This window comes from Hyperoodon ampullatus (genome assembly GCF_949752795.1).
Source record: "Hyperoodon ampullatus genome assembly, chromosome: 6".
Classification (NCBI taxonomy): domain Eukaryota; kingdom Metazoa; phylum Chordata; class Mammalia; order Artiodactyla; family Ziphiidae; genus Hyperoodon; species Hyperoodon ampullatus.
The window spans coordinates 4299531-4313933 of record NC_136919.1 but is presented as its reverse complement, the minus strand read 5'-3'; the positions used below and the strand labels follow the sequence as shown (position 1 = coordinate 4313933).

The following is a 14403-nucleotide window of genomic DNA, read 5'->3' as shown; positions in this document are numbered from 1 at the left end:
ATGCAGACCCACTTGGCCAGAATGTATACATCTTCAAGACAATCTGGAAAGCTGGGTTCCTTTAATGTAAAAGTTCCCAGTTTTTAAGTGTTGACAACAGTTTCAAACACTTTAAAGACCACCGTGCAGACTGTATAAAACACAAAGCCAGAAGCCCCAGGTTTGCAGTCTCGGGTCCTTACTGCATGTGAGCTTTGGGAGTAGCCTCACTGCTCAGTGCCTCCATTCCCTCGTCTGTGAAATAAGGTCACAGGGGAAGAACAGAGGCTCTGAACTTTTCCGGGGGCATTGGCACCTTTGAAAATGTGATGAAAGCTGTGGGCCCTCTCCGCAGACATGGTGTCTATACACTCCTATTCAGAGATGGTGGTCTGCGACTCCGTGGGACTTCCGGGGGGTAAGAGCCCCAGGCCTGGATGATTGATGAGGCCTTAAGCCCCGAAGGGTGGTGGGTCCTGGGCACAGCCTCTCCAGATGCCCCAGACCCACTGAACCAGAACATGCCTCGAACAAGATCCCCCCCACCGTGATCCACGCTCACGTGACGGTCTGCAAAACGCTGCTGGAAGGCTCCTTCTGCTGTAAAAGACCCGGTGATGTCTGGTTTCAGGAACTTCTCTGGACAGCACGCGTCTGCACCGCAGTTTCTCTTGGTGTTTCCCAAAGTGTGGGCTGAGGAACCGCCATGTGTTCATTTCCTGGGGCCGCCGTAACAAATGACCACAGACCTGGCGGCTTCAAAGAACAGAAATGTATTTTTCTTGCCTCTGGCTGTTCTGGAGACCAGAAGTTTGCAGCTGAGGTGTTGGCAGGGCGGTGCGCCCTCCAGAGGCTCTAGTGGAGACTCTTGCCTGGACTCTTCCAACTTGCGGGGGCCCAAGACGTTCTCTGGCTTTTCTCTGCCTCTGTCTTCACCTCACCCTCTCCTCTTCCCTGTATCTCCGAGTCTGTGTATATTTTATGAGGACACTTATCATTGGATTGAAGGCCTACCCCCCAAAGCGATTTACATACTGGTAATCCCATCCGAGATCCTTAACTTGACTACATCTGCAAAAGCCCCTTTTCCAGATAAAGCCATATTCACAGGTTCTGGAAGTTAAAATGGAAACATTTGGGAGGGCACCATTCAACCCACTCACCCTGTATCAGAACTACTTCCTATATTTACTAAAAATGTTCTTTCTTGGGCCTCACCCCCAGGCTTCCTGGATCAGAACCTCTGGGGAGGGGGCCCCGGTGATTTTTATGCATCGTAAAATGTGAGACCCTCTGGTCCAGAAATATGAGGAGGCAGTCAGCTTGGACCTGAACTGAGTGATGGAGAAGGCGATAAAGACCATTTGTGATCACAAAGAAGATGAGAAAGAGTGAGCAGGGAAAACAATGAGCTTTATTCCCTGGATTTTTCCTCTTTGTCTTTTTACTTCTTATTATGAAAAATTTCAAACATGCACAAAAGTGTAGCAAATAGGATAATACACATCCATGATCAACCCTCATCACACAGCTTCAACCACTCTCAATTTATTCTGTCACTCTTGTTTCATTTTTTTACTTTGTTATTTTATTTTACTGTGCTTTATTTTTTGCTGGAGGTTTTTTGTTTGTTTGTTTTTTGCGGTACACGGGCCTCTCACTGCTGTGGCCTCTCCCGTTGCGGAGCACAGGCTCCGGACGCGCAGGCTCAGCGGCTATGGCTCATGGGCCCAGCCGCTCCACGGCATGTGGGATCTTCCCGGACTGGGGCACGAACCCGCGTCCCCTGCATCGGCAGGCAGACTCTCAACCACTGCACCACCAGGGAAGCCCAGGTTGATGTATTTCTTAAGTCACTTTTGATCGATATCACTTCCTCATCCTCCCCTTTCTTCAATGTCCTTTGTTGAAGTGACTGAGTCACTTGTCCTGTAGACTGTCCCCCACTCCAGATGTGGCAAACAGCATCCTCATGGTGGTGTTTACCATGCTCCTTTTTCCTGTAAGTCATGGCAGTTGTGCTGAGAGCTGTGTGTCCAAAATGGCACACGAGTCCTCATGGCTATTGAGCACTTGGCATGTGGCTGGCGGCACTAAGGAACTGAATTTTCCATTTTATTTAAACTAATTTAAATTCAAAATTTCAAACAACCTTTTAAATACCCTATTCCTATCTTTAACTACATGTTGACATGATAATATTTTGGATATATTGGGTTAATAAAATACATTAGTAAAATTAATTCCACCTGTTTCTTTTTACTCTTTTTAACATGGCTACTAGACGAATTTTAGTTACCTGGCGGCCCACATAATATTTCCATTTGACAGTGATGGTCTAGAAGTCTGATTACCTTTGGGCTCACTTTGGGGTTTGTTTCCCCCAAAGTGTTTGGTGGGTGGTGCTACATACCTCCTATTAATCACTCCCAGACCCACATCTGTCACTTCCCATGATGGTAAAATTGATCACTTGGGTAATTTTATGTTATGCATATTTACCACAATAAAAACAAATTGATCCTTTGGTCCAGCTGCCGTAGCCTGACACACCCATTGTAACGTTCCCCATCAGCCTTCCACCTCACCATTGATTATTACCTAAATCCATTATTTCATTAGACGTTGCAAAGTAATGATTCTCTTCCCCCAATTCTGTCCTTCCTCCTGCATTTTATTAGCTTTGGTTCTTCTATAAAGAACTTTTCCTCATCACCTATTAGGTTACCTTGAGAGGGTCTCACACACAGTGCTGCCCCACTGCTCTGGGATCTTAGGATGGGGATGATAAAAGAACCCGCTTTACAGTGCTGTGAGGAGTGGGGCATGCAAAATGCTCTACACAGGGTAAGTTCTCCTTGGCTGGAGACCCTTGTCAAAGAGAACTAGAGCGGAGGCTAAAGGCAGTAAAGGCGGATTTTATTCAGTACTATTGCAAAGGGGAAAGTGACCTCACTCAATTCTGACTACAACACAAGTGGGGATTTATAGCCAAGGAGCAGAGTGGATGGAAAATTACTACGGGGAGACTTCCAGGGTCGGGGGATTCTTACTAAACTGACTTAACAGGACTCTTGGTAAAGGCAGGCCAAGGTGATCAGAAATCAAGAGTGGGGGGATTGACTTAGCAGGGTTCTTTGCTAAGGCTGACTTCATCCGGCCAAAGATAGGTCCCAAGAACGAGGCCTAATCAAAAAGAGGGCCCTGAGAAGCCTGCCTAAAATCTGGTCAAGGAGAGAGTCTGTCACCATGTCAGGCCCAGCACTTGGTTGGTGGACAGTAACTGTTTGTTGAACAACTCACACGAGGCACCGTTTCTTCAACGGCTGCAGAAGGGCCAGAGAGAAACTCTCACAGCCTTGGGGAGAACGCTCTGCCCTGTAGCCCTGATGGTCAGGTGGGCAGCCTCTGGGGAGGGGGGCGCTCCCCGACCTCAAGCCCATCTGACTTCTTCCCCACAGGCCTTCCACCCCCTTCTTTGATCTGCTGCAGCATCGGTACCAGCAGCTGTGGGTGCAGGAACAAAAGGCCAACCAGAAAGCCATTAAACTGGAGAAAAAGCATAAGGTAAACCACTCCAGAGTGGATGACTGATGGGGTGGGAGGGAAGAGAAGGGAGGGGCTGGGGGAGGCAAAGCCAAAGCTCAAAAGGATGCTGTGTGCGCATGTTTGTTGCTGGGATGTGGGCAGGGCTGGGGAATCAAGTTGCTTGTTGCTTTGCTGAAAGGGTCAGGTTCAACCCCGACTTAAGCCCTGCCGGCATCACCAGTAAACTGGCCCTGTGTGCCTCTGGGGCAGGATCGGGACCCCATCTCCCGATTCTCGTCTGGGGACGGCCCCACCAAACTCTGTGTGACCCCACACATCTGGAAACCAGATTGTCCACGAATCTGACCTGGCCCAGACAGAAATGTGCCCCGGTCTATCTATAAAGAAAAGGTTAGGAAGGCAAAGTCCAAAGAGAAAACCCACTTCTGGGAGGGTTCCGTAAAGACCGCGTTTTATGAAACGTTAGGATACATTTTGTATCAAGTGGATGACTAAGCCCCATGCTAACCGCTCCACGTACAACACATACATCATCTTATGTGCGCTGGATACAAGCCTGTGAGCTGGGTGTCACCCTAGCTCCCAGGCATGGAAATCGAGGCCCAGAGTGGTGGTGGCCACACTGGGAATTTTGAGCTGAGGACAGAGTGACACCCAAGCACCAGCAGTTGTTAATGGTGTGCGTCTAGGCGAGATTTTTACCTGGAAAAACATCTTTAGCTGTGAATTTGCATTGTCACTTGCATTTGAAGATACTAAACGTGGTACCCCCTTTAAAATAGTCTGAGAGGGCTTCTCCAGTGGCGCAGTGGTTAAGAATCCGCCTGCCAAGGCAGAGGACACGGGTTCGAGCCCTGGTCCGGGAAGGTCCCACATGCCACGGAGCAACTAAGCCCGTGCGCCACAACTACTGAGCCTGCGCACCACAACTACTGAGCCCACGTGCCACAACTACTGAAGCCTGCGCACCTAGAGCCCGTGCTCCGCAACAAGAGAAGCCACCACAATGAGAAGCCTGCTCACCGCAACGAAGAGTAGCCCCCGCTCACCGCAACTAGAGAAACCCCACACACAGCAATGAAGACCCAACGCAGCCAAAAATAAATAAATAAATAAATTTATTTTTAAAAGTTTAAAAAAATAAATAAAAATAAAATAGTCTGAGGTTCGGACTTTTGGAGCACTCAGGTTGGTCTCTTCTCCAGTAGATCCGGATCAATGACGGTAAAATCAGAATTGCTTTATGCTCATGTAGCACTATATAGATTTCATTAGAAGCACAGCTTTAGCGTCTTTGGTTGTTGCACCGATCTCACCAATGCCGTCCCTCCTCCAGATTCCGTGCAGAGAACTGGATCCAGCACGCACCCTGTGTTCATGCCTTTTGCCCTCCCGGACACCCCATGAGGTCCGAGTCTCATCAGAGCATTCAGTTTGTTTCATTTTCAGGTGGAGTAACTCAGTCTCAGAGAGGTTAAGTAACTGGCCAAAGGTCCCAGCCAAGCCAGGACCCAGGTGTGTCCCGCCCCAAAGTCCAGGCTTTTCCTGATGGTGAGGTCCCACTCTTGCTGATTACAGGAAAGCTTAGGATTCAGCAACAGTGCCTGTGATGTCCTAGGGACAAACTGGGGAGTGGAAAAGTCTTATCAGGGATCCTGGCACCCTTGGGACCGGCCAGGAAAGGCTGCTGGGTAGAGGGGCCCAGGGCTCTCCAGGCCCAGCCAAGAGCCAAGGCCCCTCCTGGCTGTTGTCAGCGGTGGGTGGAGTCCGAGACAACCACTCATTAAAGAGCAGAGCGTTGTAATAATACTTTAAAGCAGCCCATGACTAGTTTATTTGTTAATGGCTCCAGAAGGAGTCAGCTCACTATGGTAACGACCAGTTTCCAAGGGAGCGTTGCCGTTACACGCTGCTGTTTTATAGCTCCAGTCCAGAGTCCTGCTTTTAATTAGCAGCTATTTCATGACAGCTCAGAGTGTCACAGGTCCTCAGAATCCCGAGCCTCCAAAGACACGTCTTCTGAGTCTAGAGATAATCTCATAGCCAGTGCCCCTCAGTTTTCAGAAGACAACCCCTTAAGCAGCCACTGTGCGTGGCTCCATCCCCAAGCACTGGTTGGGGACTGGTGCCAGCCTGGGGGGGGGGGGGGTGTGAATTTCAGTGAGTCACTGCTTTGCTGGGGTCTCAGTGACCTCACTGGGCCAAAAAGGGGGTCAGATTAAATGGGGGCCTGCAGAGCTGGGCCCAGCACATAGTGGGCACTCAGAAAATACTTGTGCAAACCATCCCCAGAGTTCTCTTCCCGTCCCAAGATTCTCTGTGGCTATCAAACGGCTCCAACACCCAGACCCACCAATGGCTGAGGGCCTGATGAACAATTTAGTAGGGTTGATAAGACCTTTGATTTACAAGGTTAAACTGCCCCCATCCTAGGAGAAGCCTGTCTCTTCAGCATCTCAGGATGTCCTGGATTTTGGAAGATGATGACCCCCAAATGAAATTCTTCGAAACAGCTTCCATTTAGTGAGTAATCATCTTGGACCAGACACTCTGCTCAAAGCTAACTCCACAAATCCTACAAGCACCTGTTTGTTAGGCATCGGTACCCCCATTTCCTGCAGAGGAAACTGAGGTTTGGAAAGGTGACAAGACCTGCCTTCGTCCCTCCAATTCTGAAGGCCAGCTCATTCACCCCGGGCGGGGCAGCCTCTTGGCTTTGGTTCGAAGATGAAGTTTCAAAGCTGTTCTAGAAAGCAGAGGGGAGAGCTGATCCAAACAGCTTGTAAGTTATCCACAGATGCATTCAATGAAATTAATATAATTGATCAACAAAATCAATCAATCAAAGGGGTTCGATGGGGTGGTGGCATCTTCAGTTAAGCTCAGGTCAGCTTTTATTTGTCGGGCGCACTGTCTGCCCTGCATCCTCTGTCACACCCCCTTCTGCAGTGGCCCATCCCCTCTGGGTCACTTGGGCACCAGTGCATCGTCCAGCTCATCCGCTCTGGGTGTGAGGCTCCCACTCTTTACGCTGAGGCTGTAGTTATAAACAAGAGGCCCCTGTTTACCTGTTAACTCCCCTGGGGGGGGGGGGGGGGTTGAATTTTGACAAGGATCACAGCCGTGGGCTAAGGCCTGACTGTGTATGGAATTCCCCAGAGCACACATTGAAAATGCAGACTCCAGGGCCCCTCCCCCTCTGATTCTAAGGTTGGAGGCCTGGGACCCTATGTTCGTCTGCTGGGGTGACCATAACAAAATACAATGGACTGGGTGGCTTAAACAACAGAAATCTTGGAGGCTGGAAGTCCAAGATCAAGGTGCCAGCAGAGTTGGCTTCTCTGAAGGTTTCTCTCCTTGGCCTGAAGATGGCCGCCTCTTCGCCATGTCCTCACATGGCCTTTCCTGAGTGGACAAGCCTGGTGTCTCTCCTCTTCTTAGAAGGACACCTGTCCTACTGGATCACAGCCCCACCTGATGACTGCCCTGAACCTTAACCACCTCCTTAAAGGCCCATCTCCAAATACGGTCACAACTGGGGGTTAGGGCTTCGACATATGAATTTGGAGGGGAACGCAATTCAGTCCACAGCAGACCCCGTGAGCTACAGGACCCTAATTATGGGCCTGCCGACCTCTGTTTGTGGGCGCGGGGCGTGCAGCTCAAGAGGAACAGGACCGCCTCTGTGCCTCTGAAATCCCACCCACAGAGACCTCCAAGGCCCTGACCCAAGCCCCCAAATTCCTCCCCCGAAAAGGAGTCCTCCTTCCTCTTCCACGAGCAGAGCACGCTGAGGACGTGCTCCACAGAATGGCAACAAGCCATCGAATCATTCATTCTTCCTTCAGACACTGTGGCGTCCGTGGTAACCGCCGGGGCTGTGTTAGCCACTGAGAAAATTACAGGGGTGTCTGGGACACACCCCTGCCCTCAAGGTGGCTGCATGTCAGAACCCAGAGAGTTCTAGGGCCGAACCTGAAACCAAAATAACACGCTCTCAGTGTCCCATGCTCCCATCCCCAAGTCCACTGTGATCACAGGCAGGGCCAGGGGTGCAGGTGCACTGAAATCAGACAGGGAGAAGGTTCAGAGCCAGGAGGAAAGGGACGCATGGGTCTGCAACACCAGGAATCCCAACTCTTCGTCATGGCTCGGGCTTCTCCAGGGAGCCGGGAACCATCCTGCCTTGGCATTTCTCGGGCCTGCAGGTGATCCTCGGGAACCTGTATGAGACCCGGAGCAGTCAGCTGAGGAAGTACAAGCCGCCTGTGAAGCTGGACGCCCTCTGGCACCTGCCTCACTTCCAGAAGGTCAGTCTCGCCTGCACCTCCCCCTTCCTGCACCCAGCGGGGGATGCCCCTCACCTTGACTGGTCTCTACCTGTCCTCCAGACCGTAGAGTTCTGTGGGCTTCTACCCATCGACTGGCATGACAGCAAAAATAATAATAATAGCAACAGCAATAACTAACATTTTGGAGCCCTTCCTAAGTGCGAGGCACTGAGCCCCACCTCACTGACTCTTCCCACACATGGGAGTGGGGAGCTGCTGCCGTCACCCCCATTTCACAGACAGGAAATGTGGAGAACGCTGGTGAGGGCAGCCTTGGGCTGAAGCTGGGCCATCTGACCTCGGAGTCTGGGTGTCTGTCCACTGGGGTGGACGCTGTCTGGACCAAAACCCCCTCTACTGATGGGGTCATTGCACCACATCCTACACTGGGGGGTGCAAGACAGCCCCATGCCATCAGCACTAAACCTCCCACAGGGGGGCATCCATGGGGAGATGGAGCAAATGTCTCCTGTGGGCTGTCAGGCACCCAGAATGATCTCGCACCCACCGTGCTCCGGCCTCAGGACTGACCCAGGGTCCATTCGGCCACGTAGGCCTGTCGCACGGTGACGGGGCTTCTTCTTCAGCAGCTTTTAGCAGAAGAAAAAGGAGGAATAGCCGGGGCCATTGTCAGAGGAGGGGAACCGGGAGACTTGGGGACAGTGCCACGGGATGGTGGGGGCCGTGCGTGCCTAGCTCGGGCACAGGGAGCCTTTCTAGGGGCCACCAGGGCCACGCCTGGTCCCGGGAAGACAGCCGCACAAAAGTTCCCAGACAGCCCAGGCCCAGCCGCTGTGTAGAGTTAAACTGCAATTTAGACAGTGAAGGGGCCCATGCCTTCCTGAACCTAATGCAATCGAACAGGCTGCCAGAGAAGCCCGCCAGCCCCCCTTGATGTTGCTCTCATGTCCTGCCCAAGTGGCCTCCATCAGCATGTGTCAGTGGCCAACCGCCCTACCGCTCATCAGCCCGTGCCGTCCGTGCACACGCGGGCGGGACTGGGCACCGAGCGGGAGGAGCAGGGAGTCACCGAGCTGCTGCCCCATTATCACTCCTCCGCCCCTGGGCAGCACCCCTCGCCTCCGGTTCCTCCGCCTCCCCCAGTTTCCTGCCTTTTTATCCACATACCTCCTCCCCTTTCTCCGCCTCTCACACTCAGGAGTTTCGCCTACCGCCTCCTTCCTGGCCCGTTCTTCTGTTGCCTTTTTCCTCTTTTGCTCTTTTCTCTCTGATTTTCCTGATGTTTGACGTCCATGGGGGAGGCAGGCATCCTGGGGACCCTGCCCAGGAAGGGATGGGACCCACGGTTCCCCGGGCACGAGATGTCCTGCCAGCAGTCTGCTCTTACAGCACTGACCCCCAGCCCCTCTCAGCCCCCTTGTCTCTGATTTAGAATCTACAATTAGCTCCCAACCCAATGGACCCAGGAGGGCTCAGGTGGTCTCCCCCCAGCCCATCGGAGCAAGGAAAGGCCCCCCTCCCGCATCCACCACCCCCACCCCAGGTAACATGGATTCTTCTGTGTCAGGAGCCCTTGTCTCACCCGCAGGTAAGCCCGCAACCTGGCCCGGAGTAGGATTGGAAATCCAGATATAAATGAGTTTCTATTTCTAAAAGAGGGGATTTGACTCAGCTGAGCTCAGGTCTCTTCCAGTCTTTAGATTGTTACAAATTACCGTTAGGAACACGGTGGCCCACCTGTGATGCTACCCCTCTGTTTGTGCTAAGTCATTATTTCACACACGCATCCTTACCCGAGTTGTACCGAGGATAGGCAGAGATGGGTTTCATTTTCCTTGCCCAGCAAGTGGCTCGGCCTGGAGCCCAGGTTCCTCTGACTGCAGGGCCCGAGCTCAAAGGCACTATCCATTGTGTCATAGAAATAACAAGAAACAGAATACAAATGCAAGCTCCGGGATTTATTGGGTGATTTTTCATCTTTCCTGGGGATGTTCACGGGCTTCTGGAAGTTCAGCTGCAGGAATCTCAGAGCAAGGCTGGTCCCTGAGCGCCACGCAGTACAGCCCAGCAGAGGCGCTTAGAGCCCCAGGGCGCTGCCGCCACCGCTGCGACCCTCGGTGCCCTCCCCGTTGGGAAATACCACCCATGAACAGTACTTATTGAGCTCTTACTGTGTGCCAGGTGCTGGACATGCATTATCTCCTAGATATAACACTCTCATTCTACTGACTCGGAGACTGAGGCTCAGAGAGGGGAAGGAACTTGCCCTGTGAGAAGGGAGTGCCGGCCTGATATAGGGCCTCTTCTCTGTCCTCCTGAGGACACCATCCCTCACCTCCTGGGCCCCAGCAAAGGGCTCCTTTACCCCTTTGAGGCATGTAGCCACGTTGCAATTCATTACTTAACCGGGCCATTCGTCGTTCAATGTCCATCTTCCCCCGTAAAGTGCGAGCCCACAAGGACATGTCTGCTGTGTCTCCACTGTGTCCCCGGAGCCCAGCCCAGGGCCTGGCACCCAGCAGGTGGCCAGTAAAATGTCTGTGGGAAGGATGAATGAAGGAGTGCATGAACGAATGAATCACCAGTGCAGCCCAGGACAACAGACGAATTTAAAAGCCTTTCACAGACCCGACGAAAACCCCTTCCTAACCTAAAGGTCCCAGTGCCCACCAGCTGCAGCAGCCACCGACGGGGTCCGGACTCGGAAGGGGCGTGGCCAGAGCTGCTCCTCCCACAGGGGCGTTACTGCTGTTGAGGCCCCAGGAGGGTCTTTGTGTCTTGTGTCTGTGCCGATCCGCCCGTCCCCCCTTCCCCACCCGGCCCCATTATGAAAGGAAAAAGCGCTTCCAAAAAAGTGGAATCTGTCACGGTGATGGATAACCTAAATGGACTCCCCCAGCTCGCGAACAGATGTCTACGCTGAACTCTGTCAGAAATAATTAAACACCTTTCACACGGAAAAGCAGCAGGCAGGGCGCGGGTGCTCCCGGGCTGGGTGAGCGCTCAGCAAGCTGGCTTTCCATCCATCCCCACCCGGCACCGCACGGGGCACCTCCGGATCTGGGCCCAGAGGGACCAAGGAAAGGGGCAGAGACACCCCTTGGTGGGGTTCCCTGTCCGGCCACACGGGGTCCAGCGCTATCTCCTAGTCTGTGCGACCAGCAATTGCCACGCGAGGGCCAGTGCCCAGAGGGAGGGTTAGCCGACAGCTGGCGAGTGGCCTGTCTGCCAGGATGTTCATAACAGGCCGCCAGCCAGCCCCCAGGCCTGGGCCAGCAGCTGGACCTCCCTGGGGCTCAGTTTCCCCACCTGAAAATGAGGGGGGAGTACTCGTTCTTGAGGGTCTCTTCCAACCCAAGGTTCCATGACCAAGGAGCCACGTGGCGTGAGGCACGGGGTCTCGTGGAGGCCGCAGACCCCAAACCCAGAGTGAACTGGGACAGGTTCTCATTTTGGGGACAGGACATGAACTCATTGCCTCGTTCCTGAGTGGGGGGACCCCTGGGCCTGGGGCCACGCCCTCTGTGCCTGGCGGCCGGGCTTTCTCTGCGCTCCCTTCCGCAAGGCGTGCTGGGGGCCAGCGGGGAGGGAGGAGGGGGCAGTGCTGTATGTCTGTGTGCGCGTGACTCCAGGGTCAGCCAGACCTGGGCCACGTGGTGACCCTGCCATTCCTGACCTGTCACGTGGCTTGACCTGTCCAAGGCCCCGTTTCCTCTTCGGTCAAGTGGACCAGTGAGGTTCCCCTGGCAGGGCTGTTTGATGAGAACACGTGTTTAGCAGAGCGCCTGACCCTTATCAAGCCACCAGTAAATGGCAGCTGCCATGAGGGTGGTCCTGGCGATCATTCATTCATTCACAAATCTTATCTCTGAGCACCTTTGTGTCAGACCCTGTTCTCAGCACTGACCATATACTACTGTAGGGCTGCTGGCGACAGGCAAGGAGTGAGGTGGACAGACGGACGGGCAGACAGCTAACTGAGCAGGTGGACCACTAGACGGGGAAGTCTGGAGAAGCTCCAGCCCTAGGCGTCCAGTTCTCACAGCCTGAAATGCTGGGGAGCTGTCAACCTGAGCTGGCAGCCCCGAGTTTGGGGGTGGGGATGACCTCCCACAACGATAACCGCATCAGCACAATGCGGACTTTTGTGTCCCTGGGTGGGGTTGGGCGGGGGTGGGGGGACAGGGCATCCCAGCTCACCCAGGACAGCCCTCCTTGGGTCTGGTTGGGAAGCAGACTAAGTAACAGCGCCCCCTCTGTTCTCAAAAGCGACCCAATCGGAACCATATATTCTATGGTCTCCTGGTATGAAATCAAGAAAAACAGACGGTTTATCCCCCTTTACAAAAAGACTGCCAGTGATAACGGCCCAAAGACAGAGGGGCGGGTGCCCCCAAGTACTTATAGCAGCACTGACAGTGGTGAAAGGCTGGACGTCGCAGGCAAGTAATGGCTTAGGTACGTGTTGGGAGATATTACACAGATATCGCAGAGATAATATACGACATCATGAAATATTATACAGCCACTGAAAATACTGACTTCAGTCTGTACTTATTGACACTTTAATCATCTTTTCCCACTTTAATAATAATTTCCCCACATATTATTGGGGGAAAGAACCTGTGCTGCGTGACCCCATCTGGATGGAGGCACCCATACACCACGCGGGGGTCTATGCTCCAGGACAGACGTCCGGAAGGAGGGGCCCCGAGTAGCAGCGGCTGGGATCCCTGGGGTCAGCTGGAGGCTGGTTTACTTTCTCTGATGCTCTTCTCTGCACTGTTTCCATTTTTATAATGAGTTCCTGTAACTTTTACAAAACCAGTAAGTTTTTTTTTTTCAATGTTTTTAAAGGATGGGGACTCTACATCCTTCCCCTGGCTGCCTGTCCCTGTGCTCAAGCCCCTTTCAGCCCTGTTCCTCCCTACGGCTCGCCGAGCACTCCCCGTGCTGCCGGCCAAGCCTGGTTTCTCCTGTTCAGTTTCCATCAGGCGTGAAGGTCAGAGGCTGGCCCTCAGCCCCAGTCGGGAGAGCGGCTGACTTGCGGAGTCTGGATCTCTATGGCCAAGTCCGTGTTATAACGGGAGATCCAAGATCCATTTTAGAGGGGGGTGTGCCCAAGCATCTCGGGGTCTCCACTTCAACCCCAACACTCCTCCTCTCCCCGCAAGCCCTCATCTTTCCTCCGCAGCCCCGATACCCACCGACATTACATAGCCATTCAGTCACTAAAGTATGAACAAATTGACTATATTTTCATTTGGCTTTTGGGTTCAGCCCCACTGCTTTAGAATAATGGCCCAAGCTATTAAGCTAACAGTTTGATTTACAAGCTCCTGTGCTCTGAACGCTCGGATCGGACTCCCCTCTTTGTGGAAGACTAACCCTGCCTCGGGTCTCCTGGGCCCCTGACTCACTAATAGAACAGGAGATGGTAGGGGAAAAAAAATCAGCAGTCAGCCAAGCAGTGACGCCCAGAGATGCAGCTGATTAGTGAAAGCTGCTGAATCTAAGAAAAGGATTTTCTTTCCCACCTTTAAGCTCTCTTACAAATCATAGCTGGCTGGAAAGTTAGCTCTCTGTTAAAGCCCCAGGGCAGGCTCTCAGCCCATCCACCCTGTGGCCGCCACCTCTCCAAAGGGCCCGCACGGTTCAAGTAAAGATGGACCGTTCTCCGCACGGGTGTCTCAAGCCCCAAAGTCACTCCTTCCAGACCCAGGAAGGGCAGATTCCAGATGGACTGCCCCTCCCTGAGGTCCCTGCACCAGTGATGTATTTTAAGAATCCTGTCGGTGTGTTGCCTCAGAATAAGAATCATCCCAGGTTGCCGTGTAGGGCACCGAGCACGAATGGAATATGTCACACGCAGAACGGGGCAATCGGAAGAATGACTCAGAGGCTCTGATGCTCTTGACATTTCTTCCCTAAATGCAGATTCCCCCTCCCATTATAAATCAGATCAGTATGCGGAAGGGCTGACTCGCGGAAGGAATAAAAGCAGGGGCTTAATTGGTTTTACATAATCCGGCACCTCGGAGAGACAGAATTTTTAGGCACCTGCTCACGAGGTGACATTGCTGCTCAAATCCCAGTGAGCTGAAGCTCTGGGGATGGGGACAAGAGGAAAAGGGGCCGGGGAGGGGGGTCGGGGAGGAGAGAAGATCGCGGCAAAGTTTCTGGTGCAGCTGGAGAAATCTTGACGTCTGAGGGAGCCTGGGTCACGGAGGGAGGTGGCAGGCGTCATGCGGGATGTGGGAGCTGGCACTTATAACAAAACAGCCCTGCAACCTGGCGACCCCCAGCCTGGCTGTCCCCATAATCTGTCGGGCACCCCTGGGAATTTTCAGTTTAATCCAGAAAGCACTTCACCCCCCACTGGGTGTGAAAATATTTCAATTTTGTGTTGAAAATCAACCAGAAAATAGACTAAGACGGCTTGTTTTGACATCAGGCATCTATTTCTAATCTCTGGAGATAGCTAGAATCTCATGTTGAGTTTGGGAGTTGATAGGACTTGCCAGGTCCCCAATTGCTTCTTCCAGCTCATCCCCAAGAGAATAAATCCCCCACGATCTAAAGA

General features: G+C 52.9%; 1 protein-coding gene across 1 annotated transcript in view; it reads left to right on the top strand.

Annotated features, from left to right (window-relative positions):
• The window catches only part of CFAP77 (cilia and flagella associated protein 77), a gene marked incomplete at both ends in the record, with an annotated part of 131694 nt that overhangs the window by 100246 nt on the left and 17045 nt on the right, over nucleotides 1–14403 (top strand). Inside the window, 2 exons of the mRNA XM_079707239.1 lie at nucleotides 3441–3546; nucleotides 7737–7838. Of these exons, the coding sequence (XP_079563365.1) occupies nucleotides 3441–3546; nucleotides 7737–7838 (208 nt within the window). The remainder of the gene's footprint in view (nucleotides 1–3440; nucleotides 3547–7736; nucleotides 7839–14403) is intronic.